The sequence below is a fragment of the Mustela putorius genome, unplaced genomic scaffold, assembly GCF_011764305.1.
Source record: "Mustela putorius furo isolate JIRA1106 unplaced genomic scaffold, ASM1176430v1.1 tig00000095_pilon_pilon_pilon, whole genome shotgun sequence".
In the NCBI taxonomy this organism is placed as follows: domain Eukaryota; kingdom Metazoa; phylum Chordata; class Mammalia; order Carnivora; family Mustelidae; genus Mustela; species Mustela putorius.
Window position 1 is genome coordinate 4,888,683 of NW_025421280.1, and position 16,759 is coordinate 4,905,441.

A 16,759-nucleotide genomic window follows, 5' to 3' on the forward strand; every position below is an offset into this window, starting at 1 on the left:
TGGCCATATTCCCACCAAACTTTGAGACTGAAAATCATTTATTAATATGCACTCAGAGAAACCAGGAGAAAAGTCTCAGGCTGAGTGTGACCATTTCTGTGATTTCTCTGAGATGCAGAAACCATGTCTATTTTATCTGAATCCAGCTCTTTGTGTGTAGCTTTCTAATTTCATGATATAAAATAGTATGTTACCCCCATGTTCTATGAGGAAAAGTCAGGCTACACAGTGGGGCTTCGTAAATAGACTTCTCATTGAAGCATGTTGCTAACTTGGAAAACTCGTAATTATAAGAAGCGTTCATTGGAAATTGAGTTAACGCACAGTAGGAATCAGGTGTGATTTGCCTTCAGTGTCCTTGGGGGAAAAGAAGTCCAGCGCTGAGCACCTCTCACTTGCTGTTTTCTTCCAGTTTCCCCCAGGTCGTGCTTGCGCGTTTGTCCCAGAGCCTCACCTCCCTGAGCCCTCACTGACTTGTGTCTTGCTTTCTCTCCAGGATGAGAGTCTGTGCTAAGTCAGTGTTGCTGTCACACTGGCTCTTTCTGGCCTACGTGTTAATGGTGTGCTGTAAGCTGATGTCCGTCTCCAGCCAGCACCTCCGGGGACACGCAGGTAAGCCCTTTAAGCTCATTATGCACCACTGAGATCAATTAATAAAACCCTTTCCAACGTCAGCGTCCACATTTTAGACACAGGTAATTGACAAGAGCTTTTGATGGTCTGTAAATAATCCGAGCGAACCTGAGCTACATCAGGGCGTTGCTGTTCAGTGGTTTGGTGCTGAAAGAGTGTTCTAGACATTTTTAAAGGATGGTTTCCAGGTGTTTTCCCCTCCTTTTCCTTTCCTGAATACATTTCCATTCTTAGAGTGATTTTTCTCCAAGAATCCTGGAAATCCAGCGTCCCTTTCTCTGCGTATGTATTACTCCTGTAGGTTCCTCTGAAGGCAGGACATCTTTACTGGTAAACTTAAACACTTCCAGGGCTACAGTGAAGCTGTCAGATAATCTAAGACCACTTGGTGGAGAAAAGATGGTGAATGATTTAAAAAAACAAAGAAGAAAGAAAAGAAAAAAGCGACGGTAGCTTTTGCATGGGACCTAAAATAAAATGTGTCTAAAGGTTTAGAGAATCATTCTCGTAATTTCTCTTGAGACCCTTGTGTATACTTTGTTTATTTCTAAAAATGTTGAAAATAATCACTTGAGTCTCTCTGTGTGTGGGTGCAGGAGTATGTGTGTTTCTGCCCCTCCCCCTCTCATTGTTACATCTACATTTAAAATGATACAGACTTGGGAACTCCTCAGTGCAATGTGTTTTCCTGAGCCATTTCTATTTGTTTGTAGACTCATTGCCAAATAATTAATTAGCCGTCATTGCGTTAGTAATTTGAAGTGTGGCAATGCCAGGCTTTCTCGGACCGCTTAGTGAAAAAGTGAGTCTCAGACTCTCAACCAGATAAAATCCTAAATTCTGCCTCTTATGGGTTTAATGTATCAAGTTTGTCAGATATCCTTACCCTCAGACGTATACCAGGCTGTGCTTTCCACTCAGTTATTCTGATATTTTAAGGTTAAGACAGCATATTAGGCTTACCATGATTTTAAAAAAATCTCTCATGGTTCATTTTTTCCCGCCTCCAGTGAGAGTTCAGAGAAGACGAGAAAAATAATTGAAATTTTAATGAATCAGCATAAAATCAATACTATTTGGCTGCTGTGAAGTGCCTACAGCTAGTTGGTCATGGCACTGTGTATCTTTTGATGAGCTTGTTCTGAAGGATAGAGTGTTTGAAGTCATTAGTCTTATCTGTTTAATTCATATCTCTTCTTGGGTGGAGGCTGAGAGTCTGAGTAGCAATCAGGCAGAACATTTCAGTGGGGCAGGTTATCAGAGCAGATTTCCAGACTAACAGGAACTCAGCTTGAGAGATTGTGTTGAAAAGGGATTAGGAGTTGAAGGAAACAGGGGACAGGACTGAACCTTCAATTTTTATCCATGCGGCAATCCTCATTTCTTTGAATTTAGAGAAGGCACAAGGACAGAGGTAAATCTAAATTAAGATTAGAATTATGTGCACAAGAAATACGGACAATATCTTCTCTATAAGCCAAGACTCAATAGCCCTCGGGACAGCAAGAAGTCAGAGCAAAGCCTTGGCAAATCATGCTCAAGGAATGAAATTTTCAGCCCTAGAATTCCTAGCTGGTTTTATTTGGATTCCCAGCACATGTCCTTTGGCTTTTAGGGGATTCCTCCTGCTTTCATCTTTGGGATTTAAATCTTTCTCACCCCTTGTCTGAACAACCATCAAGGAGACAGGACTGGTTCCTCCCTGCAGGGGGCTCAGTGTTCTCATTTTCTTACTGCATGCACACATGAGTGCATGTGTATGATATGCATGAGATAAAAAGATTTATTACGAAGTATTGGCTCACACAGCTGTGTTGGCTGAGAAGTCTCATGATCTGCGGTCTGCGAGCTGGAGACCCGGGGAAGTCAGTGATGTGGTTTGAAGGTCTGATAACCAGAGAGCCGGGATGTATTCTAGTCCAGGTCTGCAGGGCTGAGCACCAGGAACAGTGAAGGCACCAGAAGACTGGTGTCCCAGCTCAGCAGTCTGGCAAAGAACCAAGTCAGCTTTCTCCCACCCTTTTGTGCCATACAGACACACCTAGAAATAATGTACAATCAAATATCTGGGCGTCCCATGGCCTAGTCAAGCTGCATCACAGCTGTCCTTCCAGGAAAACGGAATGCTTCCCCTAGTATGTGTGTATGCACTTACCTCTCACTATACCCCTGTTTTGATTTTTTTCCCCCATTTAATGACAGTTTATTTATTTATTTATTTTTAAAGATTTTATTTATTTATTTGTCAGAGAGAGAGGGAGAGAGAGCAAGCACAGGCGGACAGAATGGCAGGCAGAGGCAGAGCAAGGAGCCTGATGTGGGACTCGATCCTAGGACGCTGGGATCCTGACCCTAGCTGAAGGCAGCTGCTTAACCAACTGAGCCACCCAGTCGTCCCAACGACAGAGTTTATAAATCTTTTCGTTTGAGTGCTTACAGATCTATCACTCTGTGTAACTCCGCATAGTCCTCTATGGTAAGGACATGCCATATATGATTAGGTCCCTTCCCATTTTTGTGGACACTTGACTTGTTACCGTATTTATACAAATATATATGTTCCGACGCCAGGTGAATTCCTAGTAGCGAGATCTTGAGTTCAAGTGCGTGCACATGTTTTAGCGAGAGTAGCCCGACTGCTGTAACCAACACACCGAATACAAAAATGGCTCAGCAAAGGGAGGTCTGTTTCTTGCTCCTGAGTCTTTGCGGTCGGGGGCCAATGTATCCTCTCGAGGATTCTCCTGTATTGCAGTCTTTCTAGAACCCGCGGTGGTTGAAGTGCTAACATTTTCAATCTGTGGCTGCTAAGGTTGCCCTAGACAGGCCGTCGTTCCAGCAGGCTGCAAGGTGGAAGTTCCAGCAGGCTGCAAGGGGAAAGTTCCAGCAGGCTGCAAGGGGAAATGTGCCGAGGGTTCAGCTGGCAGGTGTAAGGAGCCCGCGCAAGTGTGGGCGGGGTCTCGTGCGCTGCGCGGCCATTGGCTGGAGCCCAAGCCCATAAGCGCATCTCGGGGCGGGGCAACGGGAGAACGTCCTAGCCGGGGACCCAGGTGGACCAGGAGAACCGGAGTTCTGGTGCGTCTGGGGCAGCTTCCGATGCAGCGCATTCGTGGTTTAATGGGGCCAGAGCGACCTTCTAGACTTCTGGACTTACTTATACTTCCACCCACAGTCACAGTGCGATAACGCCCATTTCCCTGTTCCTTTTTCGACTCCCGGTGCTAGCAAGTTTTGTTTTTGTGCCCATCTAGTAATGAAAACGTGTCCATTCTATGGCCTTGTATCTCTTTCTGACCGATGACGCCCTTAATGTGCTGGTGGGCTGTTTGTTTTTGTTTAAGCTATTGCATTTTTTTCTTTTTCTTTAAAAGATTTTATTTATTTATTTTGGTATTTATTTTTATTTATTTATTTTTTTTATGGATCATATCTTCTTTTTTTCTTATTTTTATTTTTTAATAAACATATAACGTATTATTAGCCCCAGGGGTACAGGTCTGTGAATCGCCAGGTTTACACACTTCACAGCACTCGCCATAGCACATACCCTCCCCAATGTCCATAACCCCATTTTTAAAAAAGATTTTATTTATTTGACAGAGAGTTCACAAGTACACAGGCAGACAGGGGCGGGGGGGAGCAGGCTCCACAGGGAGCCTGATGCAGGGCTCAATCCCAGAACCTTGAGTTCATGACCTGAGCTGGAGGCAGAGGCTTTAACCCACTGAGCCACCCAGGCGCCCCTAAGCTATTGCATGTTTTAATCCACTTTTCTGTTGGCTCTGTTGATTGTTTACTCCATGATGGGCAAAAGGCTTTTGCAGATTGAGGATGTTGGAGGGCTTTGACCATCCCTTTCCTCATTCCGTCCCACTTCCCTGCATCCCTCCCATTCTAGTGATGCTTGGGGGTGGGGTGTGTGTGTGTGTGTGAAGAGAGAGAGAGATGGGGAGAGGGTTGAGGACTGCTATAAATGTCCACTAATGACCTTCAGGGGAAGGAAGTCTAGTATCCTTGCAGTGGCCATGTGGTTTTCTTCCTAGTATGGAGCTCAGCTGATGGAAAACTCAGGGTCGGAATCAATGGAGGGTGGGGGAGGCTGTCTATACAGAGATGCTGAGAAACTGAGCAGGTTTTACTCCACTGTGGGGGTACCCAACGCAGCTCCAGGGCAAGCTGCTGAGGGTTAACTGCAGAAGACTCTGTGTCCAAAAGGCCTCTTGTTACCGTCCCAAGTGCTTTGTGGTTTGTGCTGACCAATTAAGGGAACTGTGGCCCCAGGAATCCCTAGTTAGACGATAGTGGCTTGTCGATGGTTGGGTATTAACAAGGAGAGACTTCACAAGGGCTCGCCAAGATAAAGGGGAGGAAGGTGGGACTTATCCTCAGTTTTGAAAGATGAGGTACTAGGTGTGGCTTGAAGTTTTTATTTTATTTCAAGCGTTAAAAAACCAAACCTAATGAGACCCCACCGGATTTTCATAGGATAAGTGGTGGGAGTTTTTCTTTAAGGCAAAATGGCTTTCATAAGCGTCTGTAAGAGTCCAGAAGTGGTATTTTTAAGGAAATAGAAAACACAAAAGACCACCTGTGTGTGTGCGTGTGTGCGTGTGTGTGTTTTAACTTGAGGTAATGGTTGAGTGTGAGATGATGTGGGTTTTTGTAGCCTCAAGCTATAGAAAAGGTGAAGGGGACAGTTCATAGGTCAGTTTCTTTTGAAAGGAAGCCAGAGTTAATTAACTCTTATTTCTTCCGCTAGCAATTTGTCCTTTGGTTCTTTTTTTTTGTTTGCCTTGTTTTTTGCTGTAAGCAGCACCGTTTCCCCACAAGAGGGCAGCAAATGTAACGCGGTGGAAAGACACAGGCTGTTTCAGAAATTCGAGAATCCTGTGGAATTAATCCTGTGGGGATCTTTGCAGAAATTTCATCTGATGTAGGTAGGCGTGAGGAGTTTGGGACAGTAAGCACCCCACATACTTGAGATTTAGTCCTAGGAATAACTGGACACTTCAAAAAATTAACAATTTCCCCTCTGAAATCAGAACCAGAGCTTGTCTCCTGATGTAACAGAGAGACAGGAACTTCGATCTGCTGGTTTGCAAATTCATTTCAGTGGTTCTGTTTCCCCAAGGGAGCTTTAAGTAGGACCCGGTTGGGGATGTGTAAATTGCACAAAAATGCTGTGCTGCTTAGCTACTATTTAATATATGTTTCGGTGTAAGCCTCCTATGTAGTATACTCTGTCCAGGTGGACAAAGAACCTGTAAAATCGGAGCGCATCTGGGAATGAAGAAGGGAATCAAGTGTTTGGGCTCTGGAGTCAAATAGAATCCTGATTCTGCACATCTAGCTGTGTGACTTTGTCCAGGCTACTTAACCTCTCTGAACCTGCATCATCGTCTGTGAAAATGAAATGATCTACTTGTTTCTCTTATGAGGTTATTAGGATGACTGAATAAGACAAAGTAGGTGGGTGGATTAGCATGGTAAACATTCCATAAATAGTAGCTATTTATATATTTAGAGGCATCCAGAAGGAGAGGGAGTCTGGAAATGTTCATCTTTTTTTTTTTTTTTAAAGATTTTATTTATTTATTTGACAGAGAGAGATCACAAGTGGGCAGAGAGGCAGGCAGAGAGAGAGAGGAGGAAGCAGGCTCCCTGCTGAGCAGAGAGCCTATTGCAGGACTCGATCCCAGGACCCTGAGATCATGACCTGAGCTGAAGGCAGCGGCTTAACCCACTGAGCCACCCACGCACCTGAGGAAGTTCATCTTTGACAATAGTTGAGGGCTGTGGGTAGGTGCAGGGAAAAAGATCAATGCCAGGAGAGGTTGAAACTTGATTGCGTATAAGAGACAAAGGCTTGTTTTTCATTGTTCTAAAAGGTGGACTGTAATGAAGAGCATTGCTTTATGAAGACTGATGTTTCCGCTCAACCCCAGGCAAGAAGGAACAAAGGAATATTTAACAAATAAGGCCTCACCAAGCTGGGGATCGAGTGACCTGGAGGTGCAGGAAGCTGGGCGGGTGCCAAGAATTGTGACAGGTCTGAGATTTCCCCCTGCTTGCCAGCTAATAAGCTAGCCAGTCACAGTTGGCGGGGTGCTGGTGGGCGACTGGACGCGTCAGAAGTAGGGGATTTTATTGTTTATGGCACAATGAGTTGTACAAGCTGCATGTGTGCTTGGTTCTCCTTTTCTTCTTGGGCGGGCTATCAAGCCAAGTTGGGACTCAGTCTCTTGTTCTGTAAAGTGGGGACAATGAAAGAGAGAGTCGTGTTAGGGTTGTAAGTAGCTGTCCATCACAAGCACACCCAGTTGGATTGTGTTTTGTTTTATTGTGCTCCATAAGACTGGAGTTTTGTTGTTGTTTGTCTGTTTTTTAACAAACAGAAGGCTTGTGGCAACCTTGCATCCAGCAAGCGTACCGGCGCCATTTTTTTTGCAATAGCATTGGCTCGCCTCCTGTCCCTGAATTTCATTTAGGTAGTCCTCGAAACATTTTAAACTTTGCCATGGCTGTATTTGCTATGGGATCTGCGATCAATCAGTGATGGGAACTCTGTGAGCTCAGAGGATGGTTAGCATTTTTTGTGGTAAAGTATTTTTAAATTAAAGTATGGACATCGTTGTTGTTGGTTTATTTTGGACATAACTGTAGTTCATAATAGACCACAGTATATTGTTCACATGATTTTTCCATGCACTGGAAAACAAAATCCACTGTCTGGATTGTGATGTTGACCTCCTTGCCATGCTCTGGAACTGCCCCTGCAGGTTACCTCCAAGCCGTGCCTGTGTTTATATCTGGAAACTGCTAAGAATTGTGTTGACATAGGTAGTGCTCAAAACATGTTAGCCATCTTTATTGAAACTTGCCTTCTCCTTTGGAATGTATTCTATTTTGTAGATTTCCATACTGTTGAAATTTATGGTAACCTAGGTTTCCTGTTTTCTATATTATAAATGATGAATATTTGAATGGCGGAATTGGCTGCTTTGGTGTGTTAGGGAGCGAGAATATCCTGTTCTCTCAAGGACCTTCTAGCTGGACTATGAGTTAAACTGACATGAGACAGATAAACAGGAGAAAAATTGAACTAAATAGGCTGTGTATGGGGAAGCCACACCAATGTGGAAATTACAAAGACAGGCAGAGTGAGGTATATATGTCATTGTGAACTAAGGAGAGGGAGTAAGGGTTTGGGTCTTCAAAGAAAAAAATGCAATCTTCAGGAAATGAAACAGTAGATGTTCAGTAAACAGCTGTTTTCTGGGCCACTTAGGAATAGTGGGACATAGAGGACTTTCATGGAACAGGCTTTGCTCTTCTCCCTGTGCACCAGACCCAGTTCACATGATAATGTAGTTACCTCTGGTGATAGCTCTCTTCCTCAGGCAGATCTTCTATCAAAGCTCTTTTTATTTTTTTTAAAAGATTTTATTTATTTATTTGACAGAGATCAAAAGAAGGCAGAGAAGCAGGCAGAGGAGGAAGCAGGCTCTCCAATGAGCAGAGAGCCCGATGTGGGGCTCAGTCCCAGGACCCTGGAATCATGACCTGAGCTGAAGGTTGAGAGGCTTTAACTCACTGAGCCACCCAGGAACCCCCCCCCCCCAAACTCTTTTTAGACAGTTGTCAGGAGAGGTAAAGAGCTTTCCCTGAATCTGCTGGGTCTTGATTGCTTTTAACTCAAAATGTTTATGAGAAAGTAACCCCTACAGGTGCCTTGTGTTATTTTTAACTTAGGATAAATTGAAGAGTAGTGGTTGCATCCAAGTTTGGGCTCATGTTTCTGGCCCCTATAATGGCTGAAATTTTATAGGAACCCTGCAGATACCTTTGATTGGATTGACTATTTTAGCCTAATTTTTCATGAGAAATCTCTTTCTTTCCAAGGTTCACAGTTGAGTGGGGAATGTAATTTCTAGTACAGGACTTTTTTGGTGAAGCTCAAGTGCAATTTGTTATTGGTGAACACTGCAAATAATAAAGCTGTGCATGTAAGCTGCTATTTCTTACTTCGCATGCTAAAATGAATTGTACTTAAAACAGATTTTGAAAAATGACTTGCTTGTATTGCCCGAGTTCTGACACTAGGGGGCAGGCAAGGCTTAGAAGAGCTCAATAGCAAAAAGCAAGCCTGGTCTAATGCAGCCTGGTCCAGTATTGATATGAGAGCCACATAGGTAATGTTCTATAACCACGTAAAAAAAATTGAAATTAATTTAGTATTAATACATTTTATGTAACCTGCATCCAAATATTATTTCTACCTATGGCCCTAGCCACATTTCAAGTGCTCAAGGGCCACACGTGGCTGGAGGTGACTATAATAAACAGCACATGCTTATGAGTCCTTTCTGAAAGATGAGAAATAGAAGTTATTTGTGTTTTCATGGGTCAATCATAGGGCACAATGTTTCATCTCCTTTTATTTCGGTTAATTTATTTTTATGTTTTATTTAGTTCTTTTCCCCCGTCCCCTGAATGTCTACTTCTAGGTTTATGGAAAATGCCATGTAAGTGGGGTTTGTAACCTTAAGTCATAAAGACTGGGGAAGATCGTTCCGTTTCCTCATCACTGCCTGTGTGATCGTTCTTTATAAGAGCTCTTTATAAGATCGTTCTCTTTTAGGAAGAGAGAAGCGTCAAAATTATTTGAAATTGTGTGTGTGTGTGTGTGTGTGTGTTGGCATCAACCTGAAGGTCTTGAAGTTCCTCCCTGGACAGCTTATTTTGGCCAATAATGGGCATTTTCCCACCTGAGTGCAATCCAGTGATACAGTTTTAATACATTTCCTTCCATAATTGTTCTTGTCTGTCTTCCTCTTGCTGCACACCCAGTGAATGGGTGAACGGTTACTTTGTTAACTGTATAGATCTATCTCTGTAAAAGCCACTCCCTAGGATTATCTTTTATTTTATAAACAAGAAACAGGACCGTGGGGTGGTCAAAAAACCTCTGTTTTGGTGGTGATTGAGAAGGGCATCTACATGATGATGTCTACTTAATTCTCTCTCTGGGGAGATTTTACATAATAAAACACAGTGCCTTCATTGCAACTTTGTCTGAATCTTGCTTGCAAGGTGGAGCCCAGGCCACAGTATTATTGAACAGCTGCCTGCGGCCAAAGATGGGAACCACTGATTCAGAAGGGGTGGGGGGAAGAAATTTGATTCTAGTTCTTACCAAACTATAGTTTGATCCAGGGGCATTGAGTCTTTAAGTATTTGTGGGCCACAGTTTGGCTGGGAGAGGTCTAGGTCTCTTTTCCCCGTATAAAGTTGCCCTCCATCTCCACTTCTTGAAAGGACTGTGAAAATACTCATTTTGCATTGGCCTGTCCATTCCTGAATGCTAAAAGCCTCTAGCTTTAACGATTCCATTGACCTCTCTTGGACACTACATTATTTTTCTCCAGTGCCATCTTCCTGGGCTTTTCATAATCTTGGCGTTTAAGAAGAAGGGAAAGGAACAGAGGACAAGAGGTATTAATATTCGACTTCTTATCTCCTGGGCTCGAAGTTCAAGTCCCAATGCTGTTGGCAAGGTTAGCTCTGCAAAATATCTGACAAATGAGCCAGATTCACATCCTTTTTCGAGGGAAGGAAGGGTTGTTTCCTGACCCTAGAGTAAAGAATTTCTGTTCCTTAAATGAGCTTGAGCCTTCCTACTCTGCAGAGCAGGATTCTCCTGCTACCCCTTTCTGAGTCTTTGAGGCAGGGTAGGGAGAGAGCCACCTTTGAAGGGTTCTCTGGGTAGTTAGGAGAACATATTCCTTACCCTTGAGAAGAAAGTTCCTCTTTGTTCTTTCAAGCCAGGCACTTAAACTCATTTAAACAAAGCCTACAATTTGGGGTTTAAAAAGCTATGGGTCAGTATCTCATCTGGATGTCAGTGGTATCTAAGGAAATCAGAATCTTTTATCCCAGATAAGGAAAATGAAATCACTGGTAAAAAGAATCAGGAGGGGTGGCAAGGGGGCACGAAGAAAAAGGAGGTTTTGTGTTTTTCTAGGTGTGGCTTGAATGCCTGCAATATTGTGGCCCAGATGGTAGTCTCAGAATAGCGCTCTGGAGATAATGTTATTGAAGAGATGTTCGGAAAACTGCTAGAAAGGATTAATTGATTACGAGAAGACTGTGTATATGTATAGAGCTAAAAAAACAGTTTCACTTCTAATGCCGTGTGCCGCCAGTGCTTATGTTTTTGGGAATGTCTGGAAGCAGATGAGAACCGTAGCCAATTTAAACAGGGTGAGGAGAGCCTGAAGGCAGTGGCATCTTCTCCTGGGTTGTGCGGTCCTCTTTCTTCCCTGTTTGGTGTGAGTTTTGGGGTCCCAAATTCAGAAGGAAAAATAATAGAGAACTTTGTTTTAGGAAAAAGATACGATGAGCATCAGTGTTGCTAGAAGCAGGTAGCTTTTCTGTGGTTCATCCCTGATTTTTGCCTAGGTACCTGCTAAAGGACGAGAAATATATACCTGAAGTGTGGGGCGTGGGAGACTTGAATAACCTGACCTTGGTGGTGGGTGAAGGAGAACAAAGTTGAGGTGTGTGTCTTCTTCCTCCAAACCAAACGTAGTCACTGACTTGGTAGTTTGGAAAGCATGTGCAAGGGATGGTGGAAGGCTCTTCTTTCAAGAGGAGCTTTGAAAGCCTGGGTAGATTTGAGCCAGGGAAAAGAACATGGTTCCGTTTTCAGGGCTCCTTCGTCAGATGTCCTGTGGTCTCCTCTTAGAGACTTCCAAGCAAGTGTGGACCAGCGGAAGAATTCCAAGTGACGATATTACTTACACCTGCTTGAGCTGTTGCTGGCCAGTCCTATCCTATAGGAAATAATGCCCATATGTAAAGAGAGAGAGCAGCAATCAACATTTATGATTTTTCTAGTTAGTGTATTTTTAGGGCCTAGAAATTTAAAACATCCACAGAGTGGCTAGATGAGCAATTTAGTTGCCAGGGTGTGTGTGTGTGTGTGTGTGTGTGTGTGTACACGTACATGTGTACGTGTTTGTGCATGCACTTGCAAGTCTATCTGCTCCTGAAGAAAAACTCAGGTGTTTGATCTCTCTAGGTGGGAACAAGAGGGCTGTTAAGCTGTCTTTTCTACCCTGGGTTGTGCTGATGTTGAATTGGTTTTCCTGTGAGTCTCACTTGCAACTCTTGGGTGTGTGACACACCAGAACCTGGATTATTTTTCTTAAGTCCCTGAAACCTTGATTTGAACCCCATTAATTTTAGAATTGGTGATGCTCCTGAAATGATAGGGCTGACATTTACCCATGTGCTATCCATGAAAAGACTTTTGCTAAGCAAATAAATAGTGTAAATATTTGCCAGAGATAAAGATCTATATATCTTTGCTTGGGAGCTATTTAAGTTATCTTAAAAAATTGTCAAGTGCATTGGAAGTGTTTATTTAACATGAAATCAAAATGCTTCTGCCTTTGTTTTGTAAAGTTCTAGCTATGGAAGTTACTGAGTAAGAAAGTTATTCATTCTCTGTGAGCCTCAGTTCCTTTTTCCTGGAAATGGGTGTAACAACATCTCATATTTCAAAGTGTTATTGTGAGGTTTATTTATTTATTTTTTAAAAGATTTTTGACAGAGAGAGAGGGAGATCGTAAGTAGGTAGAGAGAGCAGGGGCTCTCTGCTCAGAAGGGAGCCCGATGTGGGGCTCAATCCCAGGACCCTGACACCATGACCTGAGCCGAAGACAGAGGCTTAACCCACTGAGCCACCCAGGCACCCCTGTTGTGAGGTTAAAATAGAATAGTTGATAGAGTTTTGAAACTACATTTAGAACATAAGGCATTTCTTTTAATTTTACTTATTTTTCACAGCTTTATTGAGGTGTATTTGACATAGAGTGAATGCAACTTATTTAAAAAGAGTACAGTTCGATAAGTTTTTTTTTTTTTTTTTTTTTAAGATTTTATTTGGGGCGCCTGGGTGGCTTACTGGGTTAAAGCCTCTGCCTTTGGCTCAGGTCATGATCCTAGGGTCCTGGGATTGAGCCCCGAATCGGGCTCTCTGTTTAGCAGGGAGCCTGCTTCCTCCCCTCTCTCTGCCTGCCTCTCTGCCTGCTTGTGATCTCTGTCTGTCAAATAAATAAACAAAAATCTTAAAAATAAATAAATAAATAAATAGAATCTTTTATTTGACAGAGAAACAGCGAGAGAGGGAACATAGGCAGGGGGTGTGAGAGAGGGAGAAACAGGCTTCCCACTGAGCAGAGAGCCGGATGCCTCTGCCAAGGGCAGACGCTTACCGACTGAGCCACCCAGGAGCCCCCAGTTTGTTTAACATACATATGTACACCATGAAGTCATCTCCATATCAAAATAATGAATCTACCTGTCGCTCCTGAAAGTTTGCTTGTGCCTCCTAGTAACCAGTACCTCTTGCCCCTCCCCCCACCATCCCCAGGTAACCACGGATCTTTTTGTCATTGTAGATGTTTGCTTTTTCTACAGTTTTAAGTAGAACCATAGAGTATGTATTCTTTTTTGTTTGATTTCTTTGTGCAGATTTTTTTTGTCATGTGTATCACTAGTTCATTTTTAATATTTTTAAATTTTTCTGTTGTTCTTTATTTGGGAGAGAGCATGAGTGAGGGGGGAGGGGCAGAAGGAGAGGGGTCAAGCAGACTCCCTGCTGACCTTAGAAACCTATGCGGGGCTTGATCCCAGGACCCTGAGATCATGACCTGAGCCGAAGGCAGAGGCTTAACCCACTGAGCCACCCAAGCGCCCCTATTGTGAGTTAATTTTTATATATGATGTGCTTAATGCATTTTTAGTAGGTAAAATAAAAATATTGCTAATTATAAATTCTCCTCTCGTTACCTAGGTGAAGTTGCTGAGAGTGCTTGAAAATAATAAAATCACAAATTTATTTTTAAATGACTTAGGCATGTTAATAAGCTATTACCACACTAGTTAGTCTGAATTAGTAAGTTAAAAATAACGGTGTGCAACAATTTAAACAATACAACTTTTCAGAATATTTTTAACAGATCATACTTGCGCGGCTCTGAACACTGAGGTTGCCAACTTGGAAGCCAGGTGACCAGCCTTTCTTCCAGGTTGAGATGATTAACTAGTTGTGTAGACGATGAAAAATTACTCTAACGGTTGAATCTGTTGGCCTCCATTTCTACAGCTGTAAAACACAGAAGTTAGATGGATTTTCAAATGGACAATGTGGGGGCACCTGGGTGGGCTCAGTGGTTAGGCCTCTGCCTTCGGCTCAGGTCATGGTCTCAGGGTCCTGGAATCAAGTGCGGCATCAAGCTCTGTTCAGCAGGGAGCCTGCTTCCTCCTCTCTGCCTGCCTCTCTGCCTACTTGTGATCTCTCTCTCTGCCAAACAAATAAATAAAATCTTTTAAAAATATAAAAAAAAGTTGACAATGTGCAGATCTGCTGATTAGGAGAGGGGCAGGTTGTTATGCGTCCTTGTATCCATCTCGGTAGCAGTAATTGACTGGATTGGATAGATGGCCCTCATCTGTATATATCTCATTTTTCAAGTGTGTGTTGATAGCATTTTGATGGAAAGAAGCCTTAAGGACTTAAAAGAACTTAAGGACTTCCTAATAATGCCATGTCATAGATGCTTGTTTTTTTTTTTTTTTTTTTAAAGATTTTATTTATTTATTTGACAGAGAGAGATCACAAGCAGGCAGAGAGGCAGGCAGAGAGAGAGGAGGAAGCAGGCTCCCTGCTGAGCAGAGAGCCCGATGCGGGGCTCGATCCCAGGACCCTGAGATCATGACCCGAGCCGAAGGCAGCGGCTTAACCCACTGAGCCTGTTTTTTAAAAGATTGTATTTATTTGAGAGAGAGAGTACGAATGGGTTGGGACGGGGCGAGAAGCACCAGAGGGAGAGGGAGAAGCAGACTCCCCACCAATCAGGGAGCCTGATACAACAGGGGCTCGATCCCAGGACCCCGCAATCCTAACCCTGAGCCAAGGTCAGACTCTCAACAGACTGAGCCACCCAGATGCCCTTCGCGTGAGCATTTTTTGTCATCAGGGTACAGCAATGCAACAACTCTCTGCTCAGAAGACTGTGAACTTTATTTTTACCAGTAAAATGTATTCTTAGTCATAGTAACGTGAAAGCCCCAACTAGAGGATATTCCGCTGAGGTTCTTTCAAGCCTTGAGGTGTCATGAAGGTATGATGTCACACACAGGTCAGCAGGTGTGGTTAGTGGGTTTCCATGTCTCTGAGATCCCAGTTCAGGTGGTTCCTGTCTGAGGTGACCGAACGCCGGGATTCTGCTCCCTGGCTCCTGGCTCCTGACCGTGTTCTTATTCTGCTTGATCCGTGTTGCCGATGGTTCAGAAGGTGGCATGCGCAGTGGAGAGAGTCACGAATGTCACCCTTAGAATATATTTGTAGCTCGGGCTTCTCTGAAAGATAGAGTTAGAATCTTGCTGTCTGAATAGTCTGTAATAGGTACCAGTTTGGAAACCCTCAGAAATGAAGGGGTGACTAGGGTAAAAATACACATCCCTGTCAGGACGGGCAGGTGGTTCATATGCTGCTCTTGGCCTATTTTTACTAACAACTACATGCGTGTACGCACACGTCATAAATAATATTTAAAGCTTGCTTGGATTATGAACTTAACACATTTTATTTTATTCATATTTATTTACTTATTTTTTTTTAAATGTTATATGTATTTATTTGAGGGGGAGAGAGAGAGAGTGCGAGTGAGGGCACAAGCAGGGGGAGCTGCAGGCAGGGGGAGAAGCAGGCTTCTCACCGAGAGGGAGCCTGATGCAGAATTCGACCCCAGGACCCTGGGATCATGACCTGAGCCGAAGGCAGATAGATGCCTAACCCACGGGAACTAAGTGCATTATAACATGATTATTTTTCTTTGCAATCCTATGAATTTTGTCTTACGCATTTATAGTGGTTTTTTTTTTTTTTTTTAATTGAGAGAAAGCTTGTAGGTTTCACCACAACATAAAAAAGAGGAAGAATTGTCGTATCTAACAGCCACATCTTGGCCTCCCTGCCTGAGGTATCGAGTCGGCTGTCTTGGTAAGGGGTCCTGCAGACACGGGCATCGGGTAGCATCATCAGAGAACCGTTTCCCTCTTGGGATGCAACGCGATGGTTGGGTGGGAAGCTGCCCTGCCCCGAACTCAGGGGTCAGCAAAGGCGAGCTTCCGTTCGGGCCGGCTGGAAAGGGCCACTGAGGATAAACCTGCTGGCAGTGGGCAGGTATGGGAGCTCCTGCATCGTGTTGCACTCTTGGCCGGTGGAGCTCGTGTGTGACTGATTTGGGGGACATCAGTGGAGGCCCCTCTCGAGTGTCTAGGAATCGAAACTCTGTCACTGGCATCTGTATTGTCAGTCTGCAGTTCCAGCAGGTGGGAGGGGGACGGGTCGCAGGTGGTGTTCTGGGGACTCCTCGGGTTCCTTTCTGCCCATGTGTAGACAGGGAAGTCAGGGAATGCCTGAAAACTTCCAGGACCATGACATTCTCATGGAAGCTGTAGAGCTGGGTCGAGGGGAGGTCAGCCCAGCCCTTCCATGGCCAGTTGGAGCAGTGGCATCCCGTGGAGGACCCAGCACCTTCTGTGATTTCGTGCCCTGCGTGTGCACTTCCTTTGCAGCCTTCATCCTTGAGGATGAGGAGGATCTGTGTCTGTCTCTCTTGCAAGGCAAGGGGTTCCCAAAGGAGAAGCACAGGTGTCTTATTTTTATTTACAGGGAAGCTGGAACAATATGGTGTGTGTGTGTGTGTGTGTGTGTGTGTGTGTGTGTGTGTGTAACTGAGCGAATATTGAATATAATAGGCGATTTTCTCATGTAAAATGAAATTTCCCAGGGCTGGGAAATGTCAGTCATCTCCGCTCTTCGGAATGTAAGTGGGAAAGATTTTCCCAAGTTGGTTCCTGAGAGTGACTAGTGAGCAGACCAAAATTGGAACTCTGTCTCTCAGGGGTGGACACCGGGGTTGCTCCAGTTCTCCACTACCCCAAAACAAGAACAAAATAAGCAACAGCAGGAAATGCATTGGTGATCCAAGTAAGCGTCCCTGGGTGGACCTGTTTCGGGAGTTTCCCTGGGATCCATGGATGCCTGGAA

At 43.9% G+C, this 16,759-nt stretch overlaps 1 protein-coding gene across 2 annotated transcripts in view; it reads left to right on the plus strand.

Moving 5' to 3' along the window:
• TAFA4 (TAFA chemokine like family member 4) overlaps positions 1-16,759 on the plus strand; it is a 184,612-nt gene that overhangs the window by 54,729 nt on the left and 113,124 nt on the right. For both annotated transcript variants that reach the window (XM_045077932.1, XM_045077934.1), the window contains exon 3: positions 497-612. In XM_045077932.1, the coding sequence (XP_044933867.1) occupies positions 497-612 (116 nt within the window). The remainder of the gene's footprint in view (positions 1-496; positions 613-16,759) is intronic.